The following is a 12,808-nucleotide window of genomic DNA, read 5'->3' on the forward strand; positions in this document are numbered from 1 at the left end:
TCCAGTTGCTTTCTGCCACCCTCGGAGGCCCACCACCTGGCCGCACAAAGCTAACCCCAGCACAGCGTTGCAGGGACTGCACTGTGGGTGCAGGTACCAGAGGCAAATGAGCTGCTTCTCAGGCCTGTGCCAGCCCTGCCTGGCTCCTCCAGGATGCCAAGGCTGTAGGATCACCCAAGGGACAATCGGACTGAGTGCCTACAACAGGCTGGGGCCTCTCTGCTGGCTGGGGGCACACAGGAGGGAGGGGCCTGTCCTGCTCACAGCTGATATCCAGGAGCTGCAGGGGCAGAAAGGGCCCACCTGGGGTCAGGACCCTGGGCTCTTGTCCTGGGTCCACCCAGCCCGTGGTCCCACATGACTCCTTCCCTGGAGCCCAGTTCATAACTGCACTGGGAGGGAGAGGGGACGGTGATGCCCCAAGTGGGACTCAGGTACGACAAGGAGCCCCTCCTATCCCAGCCATCACCCCATGCCCGGGGGCCCCCCTGTGTAGCTGTGGCCGGGGACGGCAGCCATGCTGATGAACCAGAGGTGTGAAGCCCACCCCCAGCCTCAGCCGCTGCCTAGAGCCCCTGGGCAACAGTGGGGTCCCCCAGTGGCCCCAGGTGCCCTCCTCTTCACAGCCCCAGCTTCTGCTCCTTCCACCTGCCCTGCTGAGGCCTGTGGTCAGGAAAGGCTCTGCTGCTACCCGTCGGCTGCTGCACCTTCAGGAACAGCCTCTCTGGGCTCCCATGGGTACAGGAGGAAGGAAGTTCAGGGTGGGCCCCTTTCCCAGGGCCTCCTCCTGGGCTGGAATCCTCCAAGTGCCCCCACAATGATTGCTTCTTAGAATGCAGATTCCTGGGACCTACCCCAGGAACTCTAAGCCAGGAGGTAGAGAATGGGGCTGGAATTGGGTGGGGGTCTCACAGGCTGACCACCTGGGTCAGGAACCCATGGGGTTCCTGGCTGAACCCATCTCTGGTGCCACGAGCACCCTGGGGCCACTGAAGAACCCCAGCTTCAGGAAGGGGCACTGGGTGGTGAGCCTCACTCCCTGCCAGGTGCCCCCAGCATTCTCAGGCCCTACAAGGGCCCATGGGGCTGGGTTTGGGACCTGCTTTCAAAGAAGGGGACAGCAGCTCCTAAGAAAAAGTGGGGCTGAGGTCACGTTTATGACATAGAATTCCCCCGAGCCTAGAGAAGGCCATCGACTATACTGAAGTCAAGTTCCAGGGCCTGGCTGGGTCACGGACCTGCAGAGGACAGAGCCATGTTCAGGCAGAAGCAGGAGGCGCTGGGCCTAGGCAATCGGCCTGCGAGGCACAGAGTTGAGACTGCCCACCTACATGCTGTTAGTGCAGGCGGGAACCGGGTCTGGGCCCAGCTCCCGCCCCCGCTGGAGCTCACCTGTACCTCTCCCATCTGGCAGGAGCCTGGCTACCCACAGTGAGCTCCTGCTGGGGTCACTGAGCGGGACCCCCACCCACCTCGGGGTCCCTGCATGGACAAACCTGGGGGCCGGGAGCTATTCCTTCCTTCTCAGCCCCGGGTTCCCCTGTCAGAGCCAGGGTGGCCGTGTCCTAATCATGGCACAGCTGGGAGGGTCCCAGTGTAGACAGAGCCTCACAGAGACCGGGGCACACAGCAGGTGCCCGCCAGGCCGACACAGAGGCCACATGCCTCTGTCATACTCCCTTCATGTCCAATCCTTATTTTCCCTAAGGAAGAAAGGGAGGAGGGAAAAGGGCAGGAGGCTCTGGAGCACCCTGTTCTCACAGGGAGCCTTGGGGAGCCCAGAGGGAGGCTGGGCCACGCCCCCACGCAGAAGCCCTTCTTCCTCCTGCTTCTGGCAACCCTGATGATGTTTTCAGGCCTCTTGGTACAAGCGGTCGGTTCCTGAGTAAGGGTGGGCTCTGGGTGTCACTGGGGTGGGGGGCGTGTGGGATGTGATTGGCAAAATGCTATTTAAGAAGTTGGTATTCGCAGATGTCTCTCGAATATGAAAAGAAAATATTTATTTCCTTTTTCGCTTGTGAATCAGAATGCTCTATTTAAAGAAAGTCCCCTCTGCCGGGCTGCAGTGGAGTTATTACCCCTTAAGGAAGTAAAGGAGAGCCATCAGGGAGGTATTCTTAGTCATTCTCTCTCCTTTTTTCTAAAATTCCTTATATACCCGTGCCTCCGAGCCGGGCCGAAGATAGTGCAGGATTTCATGGCATTCTTGGGCTAAAAACGTCTAGGGCTGATGTCACGGTGCCGGGGGAAATGGGAGGTCTGTGCTGTGACTCCTGCATGGCACTGCCGGCTGCTCCTGGAGCCGAGGCCTGTGGGTTTCTCTGCATCCCTGTCCCCATGGCGGCCTCAGGCTCCGCACCGTCCCCCAGGGCCCCGTCTCTCTCCAAATCCCGATGCTGTGTGCCCCGCCGAGATGCCGGGTGCCGCCTCCACGAGAACACTCCTCAGAGCATCCGCTGACCGGCGCGCTCACGGTTTTAGACGTGCCGTGTTAGGCCTCCATAGAAATATCCAGAAGCTCCTGAGTGGGGAAGCGCGGCAAAGCTTCCTGGCGTCACGCAGAACTCTCCATGCAGAATGGAGCAGCAGAGGCGCCCAGAGCCAGACTAGGTGCCCGGGCCGAGCCCACCCAACCGTGGGGGTGGCGTGGGCAGTGGAGCATGCATCTGGGAACGTTGGAGTGAAAGGGCAGGCCAGGAACAAGTTTTGGCATCTAGACGATAAAACGCGGGACTGAGAATACCAGGCCCTAATGTGCGGCGAGCAGACGGTGGCGTGCGGCGGGGAGACGGTGGCGTGCGGCGGGAGACGGTGGCGTGCGGTGGGGAGACGGTGGCCGGACGCTGCAGAGTCCAGCCTTGACATGATCAGACCTGCCCCAGCCTCCCTCCCTGAGACTAGAACCCGTGCCGAGGCCCCCGACACCTGCCGTGGTCTGCCCCTTCCCCTCTGTTGGAATTTAAAGGATAAGGGGTAATAGGGTGATCTAAGAGCTCAGCCAATGAGCGCCGGCTGCCCCTACGGCAGGCCAGTGAGGAGGGCTCATGGCGGGGCTCAGCTCCAGGGTGAAAGGGACATGGGACAGACAGAAGGAAGCACCCTGCACCAGGAGGTACCAGTGAACACCTCTGCAGGGCCCAAGATGTGCTGGTCATCTGCTGAGTGACCAAATGCTCTCAACAATCATCCTAAATAGCCCCTCAGGGTGCACTGAGCATTGCGGAAGGCCGGACGAGTGCCTTGGGAGCCCTTGTTCCTCAGCCCTCCCACCTGTCCCTTTCCAGGCAGTCTGGTGCAGGTGCGGGACAGGACATCCAGGCGGGCTCTCCACTCCTCCTTTCTAGGTCAGCTGTTCCAGGCCTAGGCTGTAAATTAGGATCTCCTGGGAGCTTCCACATGCCTGATGCCAGAGGGGTTTGCCAGGACTTTGGGTCCAACACTGGGATGCTCCTGGGCAAACAGGCAGGTTGGTCGTCCTCCCTGGCCCCAGCCCGGCATCTCCGAGGCAGGCCTGGCACCTGTATTTCCCATGCTCCCCAGGCAACACCAACACACAGTTAAGGGGAGCCCACAGCCCCCAGCCTCTGCCCTGGGGTCTCAGGCACCCAGGAAAGACTTGGGAGCCTTCCTGACCACCCCCCTCTGAGTACAGACCAACATGTGGGAGGGGGTGGTCACATTCGCTTTCACATTTTTCTATGCACTCAGCAGACATTGTTGGGGGTGGGGGCTTGTACCTCCTCCCAGGCTGGGTGGGCGCACTTCCCGGAATATGCCTGAGCCGCGGGAGCTCTCTGGGTTGAGCCTTCCTTGCCTGCCATCCTGGGGTCCCCCAGAGCCGGATGGGATGGAGAGTGTGGAGGTCCATGACTGTGGACAGCTCCAGGGGTGCAAAGGGAGCACCCAGGCCACTGAGCAGTGGGCGCTGGACACATGAGTTCTGCTTCTACAGAGGAAGGCTATGTCAAACACTTCTGGGTTCAAACCAGCCTCTGGTGGCTGGCAGGTGCCCCTTCTTCCTGAATCCCAGAGCCACGAGGCAGCCTGAGGATCTCCTAGGAATGGCTAGACCTGGCACTGGTGGGAGCTGCTGCTCCATCCCTTTGGTGGCCGAGCAGGAGCCCAAAACCTCAGGAGGTCAACCCTGGAGGTAGGGCGGGCAGGAAGGCAGCACATCCTTCCACAGCTGCAGGGAACGTTGGTGACTCTCCCAATGCCTGCAACACACCCAGAACTGCCCCCTCGTAAGCCGCTGTGTCTGCTGGGTACTCGCCGTCTGGCCGCTGTGTCTGCTGGGTACTCGCCGTCTGGCCGCTGTGTCTGCTGGGTACTCGCTGTCTGGCCGCTGTGTCTGCTGGGTACTCGCCGTCTGGCCGCTGTGTCTGCTGGGTACTTGCTGTCTGGCCAGATCCTTCCTAAACTCAGCTGCCCCCTTGTAAGTCGCTGTGTCTGCTGGGTACTCGCCGTCTGGCCGCTGCGTCTGCTGGGTGCTCGCCGTCTGGCCGCCGGATCCTTCCTAAACTCTGCTGTGCACACGAATCACCAGGGATCTGGCTCAATTGCACGTGGTGACTCAGTGAGTCTGGGAGGGGGGCCAAGGTTCTGCATTTCCAACAAACCTGCAGGGAGGCCAGCACTGCTGGTGCAGGGACCACACTTTGAGCACCAAGGTCTTGATGGAAACAAGGCAGCTGTGAGTGTCTGTCTCTGGGTTGATCTTGATTTCCTGTTTGCTTGTGAGGCTACAGGGACTGAAAGGGACTGAAGCAGAGTCCCAGGAGCCTCGACAATCCATCCGGGGCAGGAACTGGGGCTTAGTTAAAATGGGGTCACTTCTGCCTGGGCTCAGACCTGTGGCCAAGCTGACTTTGGTTTCCCAGCCCAGGACCCACGGAGGGGTCTAAGTCCAGCTCCTGCACCAGCACCAAGCCCCACCTGCTGCCGGGAAAACTGTAGGAAGGTGGGGCCTCCAATGGGACCTCCTACTTCCCCAAACCCAGTCCCGAAACCCACATCCATCATGAAGAGACTGGCCAATAGGAACATGAGCGGGCCAGAGCGTGAGGTCTGGATGGAGGGACTGACTCCTTAGGGTCTCCTCCTAACACCCTGAGCCTGGTCATTAATCCAGAGCCTGGAAGTGTCTGTCCAGGATCTTCTGGCTCAAAATCCAACCAGAACTCCCAGAGAAGCAAGCTCCGCAGGCACCCAACCCGCATGCCTCAAGACAGCCAGCTCCAAAAGCTGCTGAGCCTAGATGGGCTGGCAACACAGATGACCCCCATCCTTAGAGGCCAAGGCCCTGTCTAGGACTTCAGGCAAAAACTAAGCTGTGGGGGGCATTTGTGTGTGCAAGCTCACACACAGTCTCCTGCAATAAGTCATGTTAATACTTACTGGTGAGGGGACATTCAGGAGGAAGGGAGAAGGGGCTGGGGTTCGTGTGTGGGAAGGGGGTGGCCTGGGTGATTCCCTACCCTGCCCTGTGGATCTGGCCATATCGCAAAAACCCTGGAGCAAATTTGCCATTGCCCCTCCTGCCGTCGGACTGAACTAGATCTCAGCACGTGGGGCCCTCCAGTGCTCCCCGGTACGTGGGGAAGCTGGTTCTGGGTGCTGCATGTTTATGCCTGCCTCACGGTGCCTTTAAAAGCCCATCATGGACATTTGTGCTGTGATGTCGGAGACTGAAGCCCCACAGCACTGCCCTTCCTGCTGTCCCAGGGAGCCAGATGCCTGGCTGGGCTGCCCCCACCCCACTCCATCGTTATCCTTTCACTTGGGACCAAAATGAACCTGCAAATGTGTTTCTCATTCCTCCCACTCAGGAACAGAAGAGCATCAGTATTGCAAACATATGTAGGGGGACTTTACTTCCTCCCAAATCCTGCCTTTCCTCAAGGCTTTCATCAAGTTTTGGATGAAATTCCATATTACATGTGTGCCCATTTCTCATCTTCTGAGGGTGCAGGCTGGGCTTGCTCTCACCCATCCCTGGCTGCTGTGTAGCTCCTGGTCCACAAGGGAGACTGGCAGGTCCTGGCCCTGCCAAAGACTCTCAGTGGGCTCTGGGGACCCTGGAGGCACCAGCTTGGGGTCCCATGATGGTAGTGCCAGATAATTGGTGTGGCCCAAGGCCTCTGGGCTGGTTCCTCTGTGACCCTGGAGCTTCCCACAGGCCTTGGCCCAGACACAGAGCATTTGTTGATTGAACAAGTAAAAACACATTAATATTCAGTAAATAACGCCGGGGGTGAGGTCGTCCACTTCAGTACATTCTTCAAATAATTGAAACCCCATCAATTCACATTAACATTTTTCACCTGGCCTCTTAAGCAGAGGCAGAGGCACTTACTCATCAACGTTCTGATTACAGGCGGGGCCCGTGATGCAGTCGAGAGCCTTTCTGGGGAGACACAGTCAACAAAGAAACAAGCAGACCTTGGGTGGGAGACAGTGGCCGACGCACTGAGAAAAGTGCCCCCAGTGCCTCCCCTGGGGGTCCTGCAGGATCCCGCCCCAGCAGGTCCCGAGCCTCAGGGCCCTGGGCACACAGCTGAAGGCCCAGGTGGGGGCAGGTGGCCTCACCCAGCGCCTCACCCACTGCCTCCTCCCTCTGGGCTGCCACTGGGAAGCCACCTCTTAATTAGCAAAACAAACAGCACGATGATAAATGTCAGATTTACTCAACAAATGATCAAAACCACTGTTTTTGCAGACCCCAGGGCAATCAAATGCCCTCACGGGTGATTTCCTTCAGGCAGGTGGGCTCCGGTGGCGGTAGGTGGGGTGTGATATTTGGGAGGAGACTGAACCCGGCTGTGTCCAGATGGAGGAGGCCAGGCATTTCGGGTGCCCTTCCTGACAAACCCCCTCCCTGAGACGAAGCTCAGGGGGCCCTTTCCACACACCTGGGGTACACACACAGCCACGCACAGGGTGAACCCCCAGGTCGGAGGTGGGGCATCTGACTCAGGGCACATCTCAGGGTGCCCCACAGCCCCCAGGAACAAAGCGGGTTTAGTCAGTGACTATTCCTAATACACAGGAGGGAGAGAGGAGGGGGCAGCCCTCCCCACCAGCGTCAGCCTCGGTGTGGAAGGAGAGCAGGCTTCGAACCAGCGACCAAGGCCGGAGGAAAGTCAGCTCCCAACCCCCACCCTCATTCCTGCTTTGCTAACGGAAAGCTCTCGCTTGAAGTCAGGCTGCCCCACAGCCTTGAACCCAAAGCTCGTGGGTGCCTCACGTGCTCCCTGCCCCGTCCCTCGTCCCCAGGGAGTTGTGCTGTCATCTACGTCAGCCCCGCGTCAGGGAGAGAAGGGCCCCGACCCTCCCCAGTCATCCCAAAGCCCAATGTTGCCTGGCAGCGTGTCTCTTGCGATAAAAAGAGAAAGGAAATTCGACCTTCTCATTTTATTTTATTTCAACTGAATTGTCCAGAACAAGAATTTTGTTCTCAGAGGAGAAAGAAAATGGTTTCCACGGTGTCCCAAAATGACAGTAAGAATAATCCACGTTACTGTTATTTCAAACCTGTCCTTCGAGAGACGCACACCCTGTTCCTGCAGGGGCTGCTACCCGGCGAGATCCCTTTGCTCACGCCACTCCCAGATCCCCTCTCCTCCAGGGGAACCCCGCTTCTGAGCTCAGAGTGGCCACAACACCATGCTCCTGGCCACCACGTAGGGAGGCCAAAATGACACCGATCCTTCTCGGATTTTGTTTGTTATCTTTGCTAAAATGTCATTACTTGTTCTTTTTCAGTAAATAAATACTGTGGACATTACAGTAAAATCAAATCACTCTGATTCATAACACTTAATTACCAATGTGAAAGTGAACAATTATGCACACGAAATTCAGGACCATCAGAGATAACACACACGCATGGGCCATCCCAGGCCTGACCTGGGATCCCACTGGCATGACGCTGGCACCCCTGTTTTCCTCTGACCCAGGCCTGACCTGGGATCCCACTGGCGTGACGCTGGCACCCCTGTTTTCCTCTGACCCAGGCCTAACCTGGGATCCCACTGGCGTGACGCTGGCACCCCTGTTTTTCTCTGACCCAGGCCTGCTCTGGTCGAGCTCACCGAAGGGGCGTGGAGGGAAAAGGGCTAGCAGGGACGCCTGGTTGGTGTGAGTGACTTGGGAAGGGGACTCAGCAGAAGGTGCTTCTCGTGTCTGGAACTACAGAGGGATCCCAGCCCTGAAGCCTGGTGCTCCTGTCCTGTCTCAGGCCCCTGTTCACGGCACTCAGAAGACAGGCCAGGCAGTCGGCAAGAGGAAGAAGTCTTCAGAGAAAGGGGCACCCGAAAGTCACTTCTCCCTCCAGGGCCGCCTCGGGGAAGGCAAAAACCCAAAGGGAAACAGCAATCAGCTCTTTCGGGACGCGTGGAAAATTCTGGGAAGGTTGCTTAGGGGACGATGTCACTTTTTCTGCCCAAAGTCCCCAGCTGAGGTGGCTGGAGGTGGGGAGAAACCTCCTTGATTGACGGACATCGCTCATTTCAGGCAGTTGTGGCTGCTGCCTAATTTCCACCCCCTGCTTCCTCCTCTCTGCCCTTCACAGAGGAGGTGGTGGCTTCCTGCCCAGTTCCAATGTCAGCTCCCGAAGGCACCGACGCACATGGCTGCCCCCTGCCCCATCTCATGGAAGTGACAAAACCCAAAGTGGTCCCAACGCCAGGGAATCGGTGCCCGAACGCACAAGGAAAACAAGGTCGGCGAGATCCTGCCGCGTGTGCGGGGAGCACCGTCTGAGGGCGTCGGGGGGAGAGTAAATATTTCTAAGCACCAGCAGGAGGGGTATCTGCCACCGTGGAACAAAGCCCTCCGCAGAAACGGGAGGTGCACCGTGGGGAGAGCGCGTTCCCTCACGTACACACACACCAGGGATAAACACACCGCAAAGTCAACAGGCAGCGGCAGGCAGTGGCGCAGCCTGCACCGGGCCTGGCACCACACGGACATCGTGATATGGGCCATTTCTTTAAAAAAAAAAAAAAAAAAAAAAGCAAATAGAAACTTGTATCAGAGTAGCCAAGAACAAAGTCACCTGAAGGTCATCCAAAGTGCTACCTACAGGGCCCCTGGGCCTCTCACATCCACAAGCCACCTCCTAATTAAACAGTCCAGACCTTTCTAAGTGTGAGGGACACACACCCTTGAATTCCTTTCCCACACACCAGGGAGGGCGGGACAGGGCGCTTCTGCCAAAGTTACTTCCACTGCACAGACAAAGACGAACGTTGCTACCAAAATGCTCTCCTTGGTCCCATGAGGGTCCTGTAGGGCCATGAAGCTGGGCAGTGTCTCCACCGAGGTCTTCTACTCCAAACTCTCTCCCTGTCCTGTCTAACTGGTGCCCCTGGCTCCTGGCCAGTCCCTCCTGAAGGTAACCTGACCTTGGGCCCACACACACTGTCCTCTGCCTCTCGATGGAGGGGGGTGGTGCGCCCGGCCCACAGGTGCTGCCCGTAGAGCTGCGGCTCCCACCCTGCTGGATGGCCGCGGACTCTGCCACACACTTTTCTTCAGGCACCAGGACCCCCATAGCTCTGTAATTGGCGGAGGGGGGAGCTTTAAGCTGACGCTCAGGGAACAGCTTCTGAGTCCCCCTATATCCTTGACGAGGAGCCACACAGGACTCTGTGAGCTACCAAGGACCACACCTGCCCGTTGGGAGCTGCTGGGGTGCCCTGGCCTTGTCCAGGGAGGATGCACTTAGCTCTGCAGGGTGCGGGCAGCCTCTGGCCCCCAGGCTGTCAGTGTTCTTACAAAGGGCTCTTAATGCCGTCAGCCCAGGGAGGTGCTCAAGGGCTGCTGGAGGCCACAGTGGCCTCCCCAGGGCCCATCTGAGTTGGGGCAGGCCTGATAGTGAGCATGGAACTGGCTGGGGACTTCTCCAGAGTCACGAGCGGCCAGGAGAGGAGGTGGGCAAGACACAGGATCCTGCCCCCATCCATCTGGGGGTCCTCTTCCCTGCTCAGGCCATTTGCCCATGAGGAGCCTACCTCCATATGGGCACTTCAGAGGCTGGGAGGCACAAGGGCATCCGCCCGGTGTTCCCATTTTCTACCCAAGCAGCAGCCCTGCCAAAAAGACCACTGACAACTGGCTGTGTGGGGCCGGCAGAAAGGCCAGGGCCCACCAGGAAGTGCACTTTGTGTGGGGGGGTGGGGCTCTTAGTCCCCGTAGGACCACTCGAGGGCCCCCAACACCGGTGCCTCGAGTCCCTCACAGCCTGGGCAGGATGCTCCGGGTGCTCCCCGCTCAGAGCCGTCCCAGGGATGCCCTGTCTCCTGACCCTTGCAGCAGGTTCACCAGGCCAGCTCCAGACCCTCAAGGCCAGTCACGTCATGGTGGGAAAATTTAAACAGTCAGCCATCCCTTCGTGGCAGGGCGGGGCCTGTACCCCTGGAACTGGAGAAGCTCAGGCTACTCTCAGGCCACTGGCTGACCGGGGCGGGCGGGGAAGGCGGCAGCCGGGACACTGTGGCCACCAGGTGTGATTTGCGAGCTGCTCCACACTGCCGTGGCCTGGAATGAAGCCCTGGAGTGCAGCTGCCTGTTCTGGGACTTTCTATGAATCTCCCTGCCCCGCCACGATGGCCGCGTTCACGCCCGGGATCCGGCGGGAAGCACGGGATGCTTTAAGACATGAGCTCATGAAAGACACATTTCCGGGAGAGAGTGGGCGTGCCCTACAGGGCTGACAGGCGCCCACGGGGACCTCTGATGCTTTCTGAGCCCCATCAGGCGAGCTGCAGGATAAAATAGGCTGGGAAATGTGACATTTGAACGCTCTCTCTGGCCGCGCCTCCCGCCTCGGGCAGTGGCTGCTCAGCCCGGCTTTATAAATAGATGGAACACAAGATAAATGGCCGTGATCAATCATGCTCAGGCGCGATTGCTCACCTCCCATCCGAAGTCCGTCTCCTTCGCCGCCGCCCGGGGCACCACCATGCAGGGACCCAGCCTCTCCCCGGCTTCCATCTTCCTCTTGGCCCAGACCCCCAGGCCGGCCCCCGGGATGGAGGACTCTCGCAGCTCGAAGTCCGGTGGAATCGGAATGTCTTCAGGAATGTAGACCGGGGCCTCGTACGGCGAGCCCTCCTTGGGGGTGAAGTCCTCGCTGGTGGGGAAGGGGGAGGGTGGCCCCACGGGGATGGGCGACATGGCACTGTCCTCGGCCTCGTCCTCTGCGCTGTGGCCGGCCAGCAGGTCCCGGTCGGGTTCATACATATTATTTACAACGTCACCGTCACCTAAAGGAGACAACGCAGCGTCAGCCTCTGCAGCACGTGCCCCTCCCGGGGTGTATGGCTCAGGGAGTGCCGGGGACTCGGGCGTCAATGGGGACGGAGGGTGCTCAGGGACCCAGAAGGCCCGGCTGCCACCCCTGCCTGGGATACGCCACCTCCGCTCCGCCCTGAGCCAAGCTGCCATCACTCCACGTCAGAGGCCGCAGAGGATAGGATCCTGCCAGGCTCCACTGGGACCAACCTTTCTGATGGGGTGGCACAGCCCCGCACACCCTGGCTCCCCCAGCCTGGCTCCCACAGCCACCTGAGGATGCGCTGGCTGGTCCTGCCCTAGGGGAACTAGGGAAGGAGCTACCGGTGCCTGGCAAGCTTGGCGACAGCCAGTGAAGCCGTCATGCGTGGCAGCTGACCCAGGGCTGGCTGATGGTGAAATATTTGCACCGGAATATTTCAAATGTCCTCTGTAGTCTTGGAAATCAGGGACGGCAGAAGTCCTAAGTGCCTGGGAGGACTCAGAATTTGGGTGACTGTGAAATGTGCTCAGTGCTGCTTCCCTGCACTTAGGCCATAGCCTGGACATCCCCACACTGAGGCCGCAGCCTGGACATTCCCATACTTAGGCCACAGCCTGGACATCCCCGTACTTAGGCCGCAGCCTGGACATTCTCATACTTAGGCCGCAGCCTGGATATCCCCACACTTAGGCCGCAGCCGGGACATGCACTGGGGTAGGGCCGGCTGGGTCTTGGGGAGGCTCATGGAAGTTCCTGATGATCTCGATGCAGGCTAGGAATAGGCCTGCTGAGGTCACAGATGTCGGAGTCATGGGGCCCCAGGTCACCCTGATGATCTCGACACAGGCTAGGAATAGGCCTGCTGAGGTCATGGATGTCGGAGTCATGGGGCCCCAGGTCACTGAGCTGAGCAATAAGAGGGTGCCCAGTTTGTCTGTCTGGGGTAGACCTTTGGGGTCCGTCCTAACAGACGGTGGGTGCCAAGAGAGTGTGTGTGTGCCAAGAGAGTGTGTGTGTGCAGGTGAAACTATAGCAGAGAGTAGCCCGAGGCACTGGGGGAGATGGGCAGGGTGAGGAGGAGTCCGGACAGGAAGAAAAGCAAAGCCCACCACCGAGTGCAGCCAAACCAGGACTCAGGCAGGCGAATGTTCACCGTGGCAGATTCACCATCGCCAGAAGGTGGAAACAGCCCACATCTGTCTGCGAGGGAATGAGGGAGTGGATGAATAGTGGATGGTACCACCCTCTCCAAGGAGGAGCACGGCCTGGACCAGCCCCGGACATGCGGCACTTGGTGTAGGAAGCCGATACAGAGGGTCACAGCTGTGGCACCATCCCTCCCCAAGGAGGAGGGCGGCCCTGGCACGCACAGCCCGGACAAGCCCCGGACATGCGGCATTCGGCGTAGGAAGCCGATGCAGAGGGTCACACCTGCCTGGCGGCGTTTAGGTGACTCATCCGGCACAGGCCCCCAGAGACAGACGCAGGTGGGAGGCTTCGGGGACTGGGGTGGGGGTGACAGCGAGA

The 12,808-nt window shown here is 59.2% G+C and overlaps 1 protein-coding gene across 3 annotated transcripts in view; it reads right to left on the reverse strand.

Moving 5' to 3' along the window:
* The window catches only part of PRDM16 (PR/SET domain 16), a 364,845-nt gene that overhangs the window by 237,873 nt on the left and 114,164 nt on the right, over positions 1 to 12,808 (reverse strand). For all 3 annotated transcript variants that reach the window (XM_007980873.3, XM_073007915.1, XM_073007914.1), the window contains exon 2: positions 10,921 to 11,270. In XM_007980873.3, the coding sequence (XP_007979064.1) occupies positions 10,921 to 11,270 (350 nt within the window). The remainder of the gene's footprint in view (positions 1 to 10,920; positions 11,271 to 12,808) is intronic.

This window comes from Chlorocebus sabaeus, chromosome 20 (genome assembly GCF_047675955.1).
Source record: "Chlorocebus sabaeus isolate Y175 chromosome 20, mChlSab1.0.hap1, whole genome shotgun sequence".
In the NCBI taxonomy this organism is placed as follows: domain Eukaryota; kingdom Metazoa; phylum Chordata; class Mammalia; order Primates; family Cercopithecidae; genus Chlorocebus; species Chlorocebus sabaeus.